This window comes from Pygoscelis adeliae, unplaced genomic scaffold, assembly GCF_000699105.1.
Source record: "Pygoscelis adeliae isolate BGI_AS28 unplaced genomic scaffold, ASM69910v1 Scaffold38, whole genome shotgun sequence".
Lineage (NCBI taxonomy): Eukaryota > Metazoa > Chordata > Aves > Sphenisciformes > Spheniscidae > Pygoscelis > Pygoscelis adeliae.
The window spans coordinates 20,315,088-20,326,660 of NW_008825614.1; the positions used below are offsets into that span (position 1 = coordinate 20,315,088).

Here is an 11,573-nt window from a genome sequence, read left to right on the forward strand (position 1 = left end):
GCTGAAATCGGGCAAAAGTTTAAGCAGCAGGTAGCTCATTTGTCCCAGCTGGATGATGAGCAAGAAGCTCAATTTTATGTTTCAGATGGATGCAAGTTATGTCAACATACCAGGCCAATATATAGGGTTGTAGTTCAGCGCTTTGGTCTTATCCATCTACCCTAATTCCTATCACATACAGGCATCTCTTTCAAAACAAAAATTCATGTCCTGTAATTTTTGTGCAAATAAAGATGCGACCCATCTCTACTGTAGAAATTCATTGTTCGGAAAAGCCGGTTTGGACTGACAGAGGTTGGAGACCTCTCTGCTGAAGACATGAAGAAGATCCGCTACCTCTCTCTGATTGAGCTTACGGCCTTCTATGACGCATTGGGGGTGGAGCTGAAGAGGAACCGCGCAGAGAGGGTGCGGGGACGAGGTACTGTGCTGTGGCATCCCCATGGCAGCCACCTGGGCGCCGCTCAGCATTGCAAAGAAGATGCATACGACATTGTTTTTCCTCTTTTTCATGTTTTTTTGTTATTATTTTTAAGAAAATGGTCTGTTTGGAGTCCCTCTCACCATACTGCTAGAGAATGATCAAAAGAAGGTTCCTGGAGTAAAAGTTCCCCTCATCTTCCAAAAAGTGAGTATAACTCAGCCTGCTCGGCCACTAAGATTCACATTTCCATCATTTGCATTGACGCTCAAAGCAGATATCAGATAAAAGAAGATGTAGGCTTTACAGACTTGAAGATGTCTACAGGTTGTCTGTATGTTGTGGTTTGAAAACCTTGTGTCAAGGAGAAAAAATTTGTTCCTTTTGTGTGTTTTATCTGTGGTGGGGACCTCTTTCCATTTTTGTAATTATATGGTACTGTACAGGAAACTTTGGGAAACAAATGTCTGGCTTTCTGTTTCCCTTTCTCATTAAATTAGAGTGCCATGCAAAACTGCGTGTGTGTGCAGAAGTGGCAGAGATGAGTTGTCTCAGGAGTTTTAATTCCACATGAATTCAAACCGTAGGTATTACTTAGCTATTATTTCCGGAATGGAAGTGGTATCTTCTCATTGAGGTTTGTATGACAAGACAACGTCATTTGTATAAGTCATTTGACAGTACAATGACATTCAACGGATGTCTTGGAGACAGGTACAAGCACACATGCAATTACACAGGTTTACATGGACTTGAAACTGCAACACACTTCCCTGTAAGTACTGACAAAAGGGGAAGTGGTGTGGAGTGTCAGGGGAAAGACTGACATGGCTTGAATATTTACATGACTTTGCAATCAGCTCCACAGCTCCCCTGTCAAGATACCATGGGAAATTAGAAGGATCCAACAGCTAGGGCAGGAAGCAGAGCTGGTGGTGAAAATCCAGAGCTGTATGAATAAATGCTAGGAAATGATGTTTTTTTTTCCTCGTTCTAAATTATGTTAAATCAAAACATATTTATTTTTTTATGAAGAGTTAGAGTAGAAAGCCTATTCCTCTATTCACAGAAATTTCAAAATAAAATATCCTGGGATTATTTTCTAATCTGAGTTCTCAGTTCCCAGAAACGTATGTTATCTATAGACCTTTCCATTGTGTTCCTCGGGGAGAGACTTAAACATTTTTCAGAGCTTAGTTTTCCCTCAAAACACCATTGTGTTTTACCCAGTGTCTCTGCCCTTTTATTAATACGTTTATGTGTTAATTGTTCTATAGCAGTGCCAAGTCGCAAATCAAGGACAGAGGGGCCTATTGCATTATCAGTTTTCCATACTCTGCATACTCCGTATTTCAGGGTCAGGAATATGGAGAACAAATTAGGACGGTTTATTTACATGAGCTGGCTTGTTTTCATTAGCAAAGTGCATAGAAATATATCTTTTTCAAATTAGTTTCAAGGATACCTAGACTGAAAGAAAGTTAATAGTATTTTTAAGTGCTTCTGAGTATTTTCCTGGGTTTTGTTGGGTTTTTTCCAGTTGCTGCTCAAGCTTGAGGAAACAGGTTTAGAAACTGAAGGAATTCTACGAGTGCCTGGATCTGCCTCCAGAGTCAAGGTACATGTTCGTGCCAGTTTTGTGTCTCCTGGACCACAGACTCTATGTGAAATAATATAGCACACACAAATTCACACTGCACATAAATACTGATGCGTATAGCTCAGCATTCCTATTCCTACCAATGAAAGGTCAGACTGGTTCCTGGGAACCAATAAATCACAGAACATGTGGTCTTTTGCTTTGCATTTGTTAATGATGTTCTATATAAAGCACAGACTTGACATTGAATGCAGGTTTTCTCCCCTAAACATGGAGGGAACCTTTCAGTTTATCTCTGTTGTCCAAAATTGCTGTGATCGTGTCTCCGTTTTAATTTATTTCAGAAATCCAGAGTTGCTAAACTGAGCGAACTTCAGATAAAGATCTTGTTCTGTGTCATTTTAACCTTTGTGTCATTTTATTTCTCATTTATCTTCTGTGATCTTACAATTTCATGTTCCAAGTGAGAGAAATTTGGCCTGCGTTCACTGTTTGGCAGCCTCGAGTACTGCATTTTCACAGGCTATTTGTGGGTTATGAACACAGGATAGTTGGTACCCAATAACCTGATATTGTGGTGCAGTAATGCTTGCAATTTTTTCTCCAGACTAACTTGATTCCAGGAGCTGAAAGCCTTTGGCAGAGGAAAATTAGGAAAACAAGCTTTTTCTGGGCTTAGTAGTGTCTACCTCTTTTCCCAGATTTTTGTCTATTCTAGGGTTTTTTTGTCTGGTTTAAGCAACTTCTTATAGTGCATCCCACTCCCACTTTCTCATCCTCAGGAAAGCTAATCTTGCCTTCTGAGGCAGGAAGTCTCAACATCGTGGCAGCCACACCAATGTTGGGGATTGCTGAACGTTGATGGGCTGGGGATCATCAAAAATGACTGTACAAGAAAAAGTGGCATTACGTGAAACACATGGAAGATCGGCAGTAGCATCCCAGCTCCCTTTGACTCTGTGGGTTGACAAAAGCTCTCAGCACCTTGCAAAGTGCCACACCTTGCAGAAGGGAGCTCCTAATTTGGCCTGTACTTTTCAGCTTCCTCATTTTTTCATACAAATACTTAAAGTATTATTTCACACAATCTCAATTTTTTCCAACCTCTCTGGGGAGATTACACAGCAGGGCTGCGCTTTACCTAATTAAATTACTTTCATATTCTTTGCCTATACTGTACTGTGTCTTGCTCACTTCTTATTCACAACCTGTATCCAGGGAGCTGCTGTGAGATACGACTTTATATGTAACTCCCCTATACTAGGTGGTAAGTCGAACTGCCCATATGAAAGTTTTAAATTATTTGAGTTTTGGCTTCATTTAAGTCTGTCCAACAAGCCAACCAGCAAGAGAGAGAATTTTTCAAAGCAGATCCAGATTTCATCCTTCAAAGCCTTCATACATTATTATGACATTAGGATTTGAGGGCATTCCAATTTTATTTCAGTCTTGTTTGGAGAAAGAAAAGGCATGTGGAAGTGATTAAAGGTTACTTCTATATAAAACAAAGAATAGAAGAAATACATACAAGTTTTCCTCTGTCTGTAATCTGGTTTGTAACAAAAGCTCCAGTGAACCAAAAATGCATGCTAGTCTACTGTAGGATCAGTCACGTTTAAAAAAAAAATTGCAAAAAAGTTTTTTAAAAGTACTTAGGTGCATATATTTATATGTATATGGGGAGGGTGAGTGTATAAAATACACATATATGCTTGCTTGTGTGGATATATATAAAAAAATGTTTATGTTTCAAAAATCTTGCTTTCTCTTTCTATGGCTTTTTCCCAGTTCTCAGCAGAAAAATGTGGAGTAGTTTTTCTCTCCCCTTGTGATTTTGATGAGGTGAGGATTTCTGTTCCACATTACCCAGTCAGTTACCAGGAGAGAATTTAATCCAGGTGTTTGTATGGATTATGTGCAATGGATGTGAATACAGAGGAAGCTGAGATAGCCCAGATTACAACTAGTAAAAATGAGATTGTAACATTATATACCAAATCCTGAATTACTTTCTATTTCCTTTTGTGCCGACCATTCCACTTCATTATGTGTGACCATATTTGATATGTAATTTCCTTCCATTCATGTGAGACACGGTAAACAGAATTCATTTTTAAAAGCTTTTCTGACTGAATGGTCTAAACTTTTTTGTGTAATAATAAAGCACATTTGACAAAAACATGATCTGAAACCTGAATATTAGCAACAGATATATTTTGTCATAAATGGTCTCACAAAAAGCAGCAACAAAATTCCTATGGATAAGGCAGTGTTTGGCCAGTAATAATTGTGAAACCTACATTATTTATGGCTATCCTTATATTACAATAGCCTCCTTCAATCTTATTAACCCAACAAATTTTTGAGGAGCTTGCATTTTCCAAACAGTGATCTGGGTTTGAAGCCAAATTCTGTTCCTACTAGGAACCTTTTTCCCATTCACACGTGTGTGAAACACTGATTAGTTACCCTCCAGAACTAAATAGACCTCTGTTATAGAGCGAGACGCTGACATTGGAGAACAAGAGGATTAAGTGGCCACCCAAAAGGGTATAATCAATTCTGTCTTAGATCTCTCATGGTTTTTGGGGGGGGGGGTTGGCATGTATTAAGTGGAGGTTTTCTGACAGTAATGGTTTGATACCTTTATTTTTCTACGAAGAGATCAAATCAAATTATAGCTATCCTAAAATAAAACGTCCTTCTAAAGACAGGAAGACCTAAAGTTAAAGCCATTTGCTCGAGGCCCACAAACTCAGATGCCAACAGTTTGTCCAGCAAGTTCACTGGCAGCGAGGAAGAAATGCCACTCCTTTGTGATTTAAGGGTCAAAAACTCTGGAGAGTGTTTTAAACAAAAAGAACAGCTGTGCTAAAAATTCTGCTTAACTGAATTTTCTGTTTCTAGTTCTAAGACATTGCACAAAATTGTCTTGCTTTAAAATGGTTTAAATGGGTCACTGGCAGAAATCTAGCTATGGCAACCCAAATTTAGCCTGGGTTGCAAAATTTCCCCAGGAATCTGATCTGTTCACCTGCTCTGAACTCCACGCGGCTGTACCTAGACTGCTACTGGTTTAGGGCTACTTTAATTTAACTACGGTGTAAATCTGCCTGGTGTTTGTAATGCGATTTCTGAAGTGATCTCAAACTGCCTGGTCAGAAGCAACGATTAAAGGTCAGATGTTCCTTTTATCTTTCAGAATCTCCATCAAGAACTTGAGGCAAAATTTTATGAAGACACTTTTGACTGGGACCAAGTACGAAATAATGATGCAGCAGGACTGCTGAAAATGTTTATAAGAGAACTCCCAAGCCCACTCTTCACAGTAGAATATCTGCCCGCTTTCATCACGCTAGTGGAAAGTAGGTGGAAAAGGAGTTAGTATGGACTGATCTAGATGAAATGTAATAGTAGATGTTACCTTTTTTTCTCTCTGAAGCAGAGAGGAAAAAACATGTAATTTTTTCTCTCTCTGAAGTGAGAGAAAAAAAGGCCCAGTGCATTGCCTAAACATGTAAATTTTCTGCAAGCTTTCATTTTCAAACGGAAAAAAGTCTCTGCGCTTAGCTAATAGCATAGAGTCATTGCGCGAGTGACACAACTGTTTAATGTGAGATTTGAAATCTGTAAGCAAATGCTGGCTGAGCAATGACTTTCATATATAGACTCTGATTCAAACAAATTATAGATTTCACAAATTAAAATTTCTGCAAGGTAAATTCAGGTCACTGCCCTTTACCTGATATTCTATTGGATCTATTTTATTTCTCTCCGGGTTTATGATGAGGTCATAATATTCGTACAAAGATATACATGATCACAGAAAGCTTCAGGCACTCAGGTTTTGTTTTCAGTGTACATACACCCTCTCATTCTCAGTACATTTTGTTCATTTCTCTTCCAGGAAGAACGCAGTAGTATCTTGCAATACCTATTGACTTCGTTGTAAATTCACTTGAGCTAGGACAGAATGAAACTATCAGGATGGTGAATTTATTAGGCAAATTGGTACAGAAAACTTATATAAGGTTGCAGCCAAGTTTTCAGTGTCTCCATGAGGTAGTTTAAAGGGCACAAGGAGGTGACCCCTTCCTGTAACCTTCACGTACCTGAGTGTGCTCCTTGTGTGTCCCAGACTTCATGCAGTTATGATCGCTTAGCAGTTGGGAGGAGAAGACTGAACATGAGGTGTCTGTGCAGAATAAAGTGTCTTTATTCTCTCCAACAGATACACTGTCCACAACACTCACTCTTTTTTTCTCCAAGCCTCTTTCATCCACCCTGAGTGGAAGCAAATGACAGTTATTCTTCCCATCTTCTCCACCCCTGCTCTTCTAGCAAGCATTGCACAGTATCAATATATACCAGTTGCTGAAAACATGACGGTATTTTGTAACTGACGAGTGGCTCTGCATTTATCTAGAGTGCTAGACTTGGGATAAATACTTTTTAAGTTATAAGCAATCAATCTCCACTCCAATGGCACAAGCGTTCAGCAAATTACTCAATAACAACAGTCTGAAAATTTTCTGAAAACAAATATCCATTTCAGTTTGAAAGGGGGAAAATACTTGATCCATACACAACACATTCTGACCACGATATCAAAGAGAAACTGGCTAGTACTGAAAAATACTGGCTCTTTGTTACTTATTCAGAATTTTATAGAGCCTTGTCTCCCCCTGTGACAAAGACCCAAGATGATGAGGAAAAATCCACTCACTAGAACTGGTTTTATATTTGGGGAAAAGATTATGGTTAATAAATATCTAAACATACTAGTCTCAACCAGGCGGTGGTTGCTGTGTTTCTAGAACTGCTGACCAACAAGGATTTTAGAACAAACCAATTGTAATTGGGATTTCAAAACAACTAATTCTTCATATTCTTAGAAATCTCCAAGATCAAGTTACAGCTACAAGCTTTGCATCTGTTGATCATGCTGCTGCCTGAAGCCAACAGAGACACAGCCAAGGTAAGTTCTTCGTTTGCTATCACCTGCCATCTGTGGTGCCTTTGACTTTTAAATGAGAGACATTTTTTTTCTAACAGTCAGTTGATCAGACGCAGTGTGAAAGTATTCATCTGTGTTTTTTATCATTTCCTTGAAAAGATGTTCCAATTCCCTGGCTGTCATTTCTCTTGCAAGCAATTAAGAAATAGTTGCTGGAGGTATCCAACTGCTGGTGTCAGTAAATGGCTCCCAGGCATCATTTATTCTGGAGCACCCATTTCAGAGAGTCATTTCCTCGCATAGTTTGGAAAAAGAAGGTCCAGTTTCTGGGTTTTCTGTATAACTGGAATTCTTCGGGATGAATTTAAATGATAGAATTTAAATAATAAAATTTAAATGATAAAGCTGCCCCCCAGGAGCTTGCCTAGTGCACTCCCGGGGCTGAAGGGCTTCCAGGGCACTGGACCAGACTGGAGGAGGTAGTCTGAAGTAAAAACCCCTGAAATGTACATCTGTAGCACAGATGTCAGTGCCTCAGCCTCAGCTGTTTTGCCTTACAAACCCACACCCATGTAGCACTTCTTGATACAGACACGGTGGCTACAAGCATTTTGGGGGCCTGGGAGCTCCCAGGTCTGGCTACAGCTATGTTCTGACCCTAAGAGACACCGGTTGCATTTTTGGACTTGTTTCCACATAAAGGAAACCTGCCTGGGAGACCCCAGGCATTTCATCAGGTCCCCTGCTCACCAGGACCCTGCTGGTCCCCCACCTCTGAAGGTCTCCCACTGGTCAGTTTAGATATAGCTTTATGAGTCCAGCTTTCTTCTTTACCTGTATTTATTTATAGAATAACAGGGGACAAGAATAACAACCCTCTTTAAAGCATTTGGAGGTCTACTAGTGCTCTGTGAAGAATGGGGGTTATTTCTTCTACCAAAGTCCGTATCGATCCAGAGCAGTAAATGTAAAACACATGCTAGATGAGTAGTCTTAATTACTACTACACTTTCATATGAAAATAGAAGTGATGACAAAATTGAATGCATCTCTACTTGCTATCTATAATTTTAGAAATTTCTCCAACACAGTTTCTGTTTTGTAATTCCTGGGTGTGGAAAAATGTTTTAATTGCAATGTCAGGGTACAAAGACAGTGGTTTTAATGGTATGGTGTTGCAAAAGGACTCATTGGCAGACCCCAATTCTAACCACAGCTGCAATCCATCCTATTCAGTCACTCAAGCAAAATTCTGAATAAACTGCCCAAAAGGGAAATGAGTTTCCTTTGACTCTGCCATGCATGTGCAGAAGTGACATCAACGAACAACCGCTGAGCGCTTCTTGCTTTCATTATCCCAGAATAAAAGTTCGGGTGTTGCTGGCAGAAATTCCTCAGATTATATCATGTATGGGACTGGCGCACATTCGAAGAGAGGCTGATCACCCTGGTGACTGCAATATAAAAAGCCTGGGCCAGATGATACATCAAAATGGACACCTTGAAATCTATGAAGAAATTAAGTATTCCATTGCAACACCTTTCTATCTTTTCTCTACTACCGGATTCAGAGCCCTAGTGCAGACACTGTACTTGACTTACAGATTTGGGATTATGCTTTAAGTGATAGATAATTTATTAATGTGCATTTTGATTACATTAACTATTCCTCCATGATTGACACAGGTGGTTGTGCCAGCAAATATCAGAGTAATACAAATTAGAATGCAAAACCCCCTAAATTTCACCTCCAAGTACAAATATAGCAGCTTTCGAGCTAGACATGTTGTGCATTTGAAAATGCTGCATTTAAGAAGTAAACTGTTTTGTGACACTCAGCATAAGAAGTGTTGTTTTTCCAGGCCTTTCTTCAGTTCCTGAAGAAGGTGGTTGCTAATGAAGGGAAAAATAAAATGAATCTGTGGAACGTTTCTATGATTGTTGCACCAAACCTCTTCATCTACAAAGGGAAACGTGCAAACCAACAAGAAATGCAGGCAGCTGCCACCACAGCACACATTGTGCGGCTTTTAATTCGGTACCAGGACATCTTGTGGACAGTGAGTAACGCTGGTTCCCTCTTTATGGCTCCAGTACAGAGAAGTATTTTGCTATATGCAGCAGCTCTGTAGAAATCAGAGTAAACTGACCTTCCTAGAAGACACAGTTAGCTATTCTTTGGAAACTGGCTGGAGTCTTCTATATCTAGAATGAGATAGGGTGACAGACACCTCTGGATGGAGATTTTCCTCACCTATCTAAGACATCCATTTTAGCATGAATTGCCCTCTGGAGGTACCTATCCCACACCATTGTTTATGCAGAAGAATGCATAGGAGAATGATTTCATCTAGATGCGTAGGTGAGATATCTAAACTTGAATGAGATTAAATGATTGTTTAAAGTCTACCCCATAATAATATGCACCAAAAGTGTGTACTACTTGCTGGACTTCCGAAGGTTGGCATGAAGATGACGACAGTCTCAGCTCATTTCCTCATAACGGAGGGAGGGTATGATGGGGGTTGCAAAGACCAGCTCCTAATAAAGTTCCTACAGCTGCAAACATCACTGAAAAGTGTCATATGTTACAAAAGATGATCTACAGTTTCACCAAAGGAATAACTGTGGGTTGCTAGAGGGTGCTACTAATTGCATGTATCTTCTGGGAATAAACAGAGCTTCTGCTGCCTAAAATTTGGTGCCTTTCTAAAGCCCCAACACCAATTTTATGGGGGAAAAATTACTGTGTTTTCTCAGCTCTGGTTTCCTCTCTTTAGGTCCCATCCTTCCTGATTTCCCAAGTAAGAAAAATGAATGAGGCAGCAATGAACAACAGCAAGAGGCAGCTGATGTTTGATAAAGGAGTGAGAAAACTTCTGAGGAGAAAGACGATGGAACGGGAGAGACCTGAAAGACCAGAGGTATGATAAAAATGTATCATTTTCAAGGGCAGCTTTAACCAGCCCCCCTCCTTACATACCTCATAAAAGCTTCTGGGGACGGGGAGGAAATTTTACCATACAAAATAAGCTGATTTGGGAGTTATCTTGAAAGATGCGCTTCCCAGTCCAACATCCTGATAAGACAAAGCTTTGGGGATTGATTGACAAAAGATGAAGAAGGCAGAATGATTTCTAGCAGCCCAAGTTGTAAGCTGTTACAAACACGTGCTGATTTTGTACCAGTTTCATAACAAAATGGTCATATGCAGACTGTCCTTGACAGCAATGATCCGTAGATATTCAACAAATGCATGGATCTGTAGTTGAGTAGTAGGATGGTCCATATCAGGATTAATTGCACTTACCCATGCCCTGGTCCAGGCCATTCAGTATTCTCCTTGCAAGCTTTAGTTTTACAGTTTTGCCCTAACTTCCTAAGCAGAGAGAAAATCCAGTTTGCCTAACATACACACCAAAACTGGGTCTAAATTTTAAGTGCCTAATGAAGTAGTTTGTGCTGTTATTCCCTATATAGTCAGAGGAGAGAGGTGGATACTTTTGAGGATTTCCAGAGCTCCAGGTGCAGTTCAGACTTACGAAAGTCTGATACAAAAATCTTCCTCTGGAGGTCTTAAAGCCACCAACTTTTCTCCACTGCTTGGATATGGAGTTTAGGAACTTACTTGAGGTATGCTACTTCAACAGACACCTAAAATTAACTTATGTATTAGGTGTAACATATAATTTGGGCAACAAAGCATGTTGTGTACACATGCACAACATATACAGTCCCTATGGCATCTTATATGTAGTATTTCCATATAGTAACTACCTTTAATAACCTGGAAAGAAAGTCTTTAGAGTCTTCCATGGAGGTTTGCAAGAATGGACATCGGTGAATTGTAAGAGGAGTAATCAAGGAACTGGTCAAGGACTTGTTAGTACTAATAACTTCAAGTTATCGAAGAATAGTCTTGAAGAACAAAAGGAAAGACAAATTAGGAAGGAGTGATATCAAGAGATTATAAGAAATAGAGAATAAGCCACCTATTACAGACAACAGAGAAAATGCAGAAGAGAACATTTGGGGAAAAAAAAAAAAAAACAACAGAAAGAAAAAGGATATGTATGAAGCATGAATCCATGTTAATTCAGGTTTTTTGAGAATTAATTTGCCAGCATTGACTGAAATATACTGTGGGTAGGACACACATTTGTGCTGCAGATGGAGACATAGATGTTTGTTTAAAATGGCGGTGTGGACTACTGTGTTGTAAAACTGTATCACCCTGGAACAAATACAGTGAGAGCTTCTAAGGAGAGTCAATTACTGCAGTCATTGCACCTTCGGGAAGGCAAGTTCATTGATCGTAGTCACTGGCTTTGCATCTAATAAAAATGAGACTAGCCATGGCAGGTAGCTGAAATATGAAGGGTAAATTGGAGGCAAACTCTCTTTGGATAACTGAGTTGAATTTTGAGAGCACTTAACACAATCCCCGGGTCTCAGATGTTCTAAATTACACAGGGACAGAGACTGGAGAGACTATTGTACTCTGCTCAGCATGGTATTAACTGGATTAGAACTGGAATGCAAACCTTGCTAATTGATTTATCCGCCATTAATCATGGAAGAGTGCATAAACTTCA

The 11,573-nt window shown here is 39.6% G+C and overlaps 1 protein-coding gene across 1 annotated transcript in view; it reads left to right on the forward strand.

The window, feature by feature from the left end:
• The window catches only part of ARHGAP28 (Rho GTPase activating protein 28), a 73,277-nt gene that overhangs the window by 58,300 nt on the left and 3,404 nt on the right, over nucleotides 1–11,573 (forward strand). Inside the window, exons 6-12 of the mRNA XM_009332986.1 lie at nucleotides 256–421; nucleotides 537–628; nucleotides 1,962–2,039; nucleotides 5,224–5,386; nucleotides 6,917–6,999; nucleotides 8,841–9,038; nucleotides 9,759–9,902. Of these exons, the coding sequence (XP_009331261.1) occupies nucleotides 256–421; nucleotides 537–628; nucleotides 1,962–2,039; nucleotides 5,224–5,386; nucleotides 6,917–6,999; nucleotides 8,841–9,038; nucleotides 9,759–9,902 (924 nt within the window). The remainder of the gene's footprint in view (nucleotides 1–255; nucleotides 422–536; nucleotides 629–1,961; nucleotides 2,040–5,223; nucleotides 5,387–6,916; nucleotides 7,000–8,840; nucleotides 9,039–9,758; nucleotides 9,903–11,573) is intronic.